The sequence below is a fragment of the Amphimedon queenslandica genome, unplaced genomic scaffold (genome assembly GCF_000090795.2).
Source record: "Amphimedon queenslandica unplaced genomic scaffold, v1.1 AMPQUscaffold_997_Cont26987, whole genome shotgun sequence".
In the NCBI taxonomy this organism is placed as follows: Eukaryota; Metazoa; Porifera; class Demospongiae; order Haplosclerida; family Niphatidae; genus Amphimedon; species Amphimedon queenslandica.
Window position 1 is genome coordinate 7 of NW_003558654.1, and position 1,087 is coordinate 1,093.

The 1,087-nt window shown below is 35.5% G+C and overlaps 1 protein-coding gene across 1 annotated transcript; it reads right to left on the reverse strand.

Moving 5' to 3' along the window:
• Positions 1–365: 365 nt before the first annotated feature.
• LOC105316360 (uncharacterized) lies at positions 366–1,026 on the reverse strand (the record flags this gene model as incomplete). The annotated part of the gene is made up of 1 exon (XM_011411198.2): positions 366–1,026. A coding segment is annotated over exon 1 (658 nt), but the record flags the coding sequence as incomplete, so codon positions are not given.
• Between the last annotated feature and the right edge of the window lie 61 nt (positions 1,027–1,087).

A 1,087-nucleotide genomic window follows, 5' to 3' on the forward strand; every position in this document is an offset into this window, starting at 1 on the left:
AGTTGAGAGTAGATCAACGATCCATCAGCCATATTGATTAAAGATAGGATGTAAGAGTAAATTTATGGAATAGATTTAATGGACCAAAATGACTAAGTAAGGTATGTGTGGGATGCTTTTATAGCATGGCAATTTCTCAGAATATTGATTTTTCAATGAAGTGGCCTAATCATTATTCAGTTTACTTCTACCATTAAAAAGCACTGCTAATACTAGTGCCATCATAGCTAGATATTTTAAATTTTTTTGGCCCTACTAGGCTACTAGCAAAGCATTCTGTGTTCACAAAAATTAGCAATGCTGTTTTAGGCCATGTTTAAATTTTAAGATAATAATACTATACTATAAAATTAGTTTTGACTTACCATATTTTTCCAATGCTTCCTCAGCTGTCTGGAATGTTGGCTCCATCTTCCATTCAGTAAACACATTTCTCACAAGTTGGTAAAGCTGTGCTGCTAAATCCAATCGGCCTGTTTTGCAGAATGTCGCAAATGTTTCACAGTTGTTATATTGAAGGTGATACTCATTCCATTTTTCTGGATGATCACGAAAATGTTTGGCTAACTTAACCGTTTCAGAAGGAGGCATTGCCTTCACATAGTGGCTACTAACCACGGCAAAAAAATGTTTGGTTCCACTGCAGCTGTATGCAACTAAGCGAAGGGTAGAGCCACTCTGAAAATTAGCAAGAGTAGTTGATTTAATGCTAATTTTTAATTTCTTCTCAATTTCTTTAGCTCTTTCGGAATCTTTTGGTAATGTTTGAAGCTCTTGTAGCAACAGCTTTGTTTCATCATCCAAGGACGAATCTGATGATGACCCAATCTTGGAGTCTGGTATACCACTGAAGTGAATCACCTCACAGTCAGGCTCACCAACATAAATGCCATGATGACTGTAGAAAAATAAGGCACTTCTATGACAGTAAATATGGTCACCAGGTTTGAGATCTTTCACATCAATTGCATGAGAAAACGCCCCATAATAGTCAAGTCTTGAAGTTTCATCTGGTGTTTCCATTAATTATTGCTGTTATACCAAAAATGTTAAAGGAAAGATACTATTTAGAAATTATACTTACTTA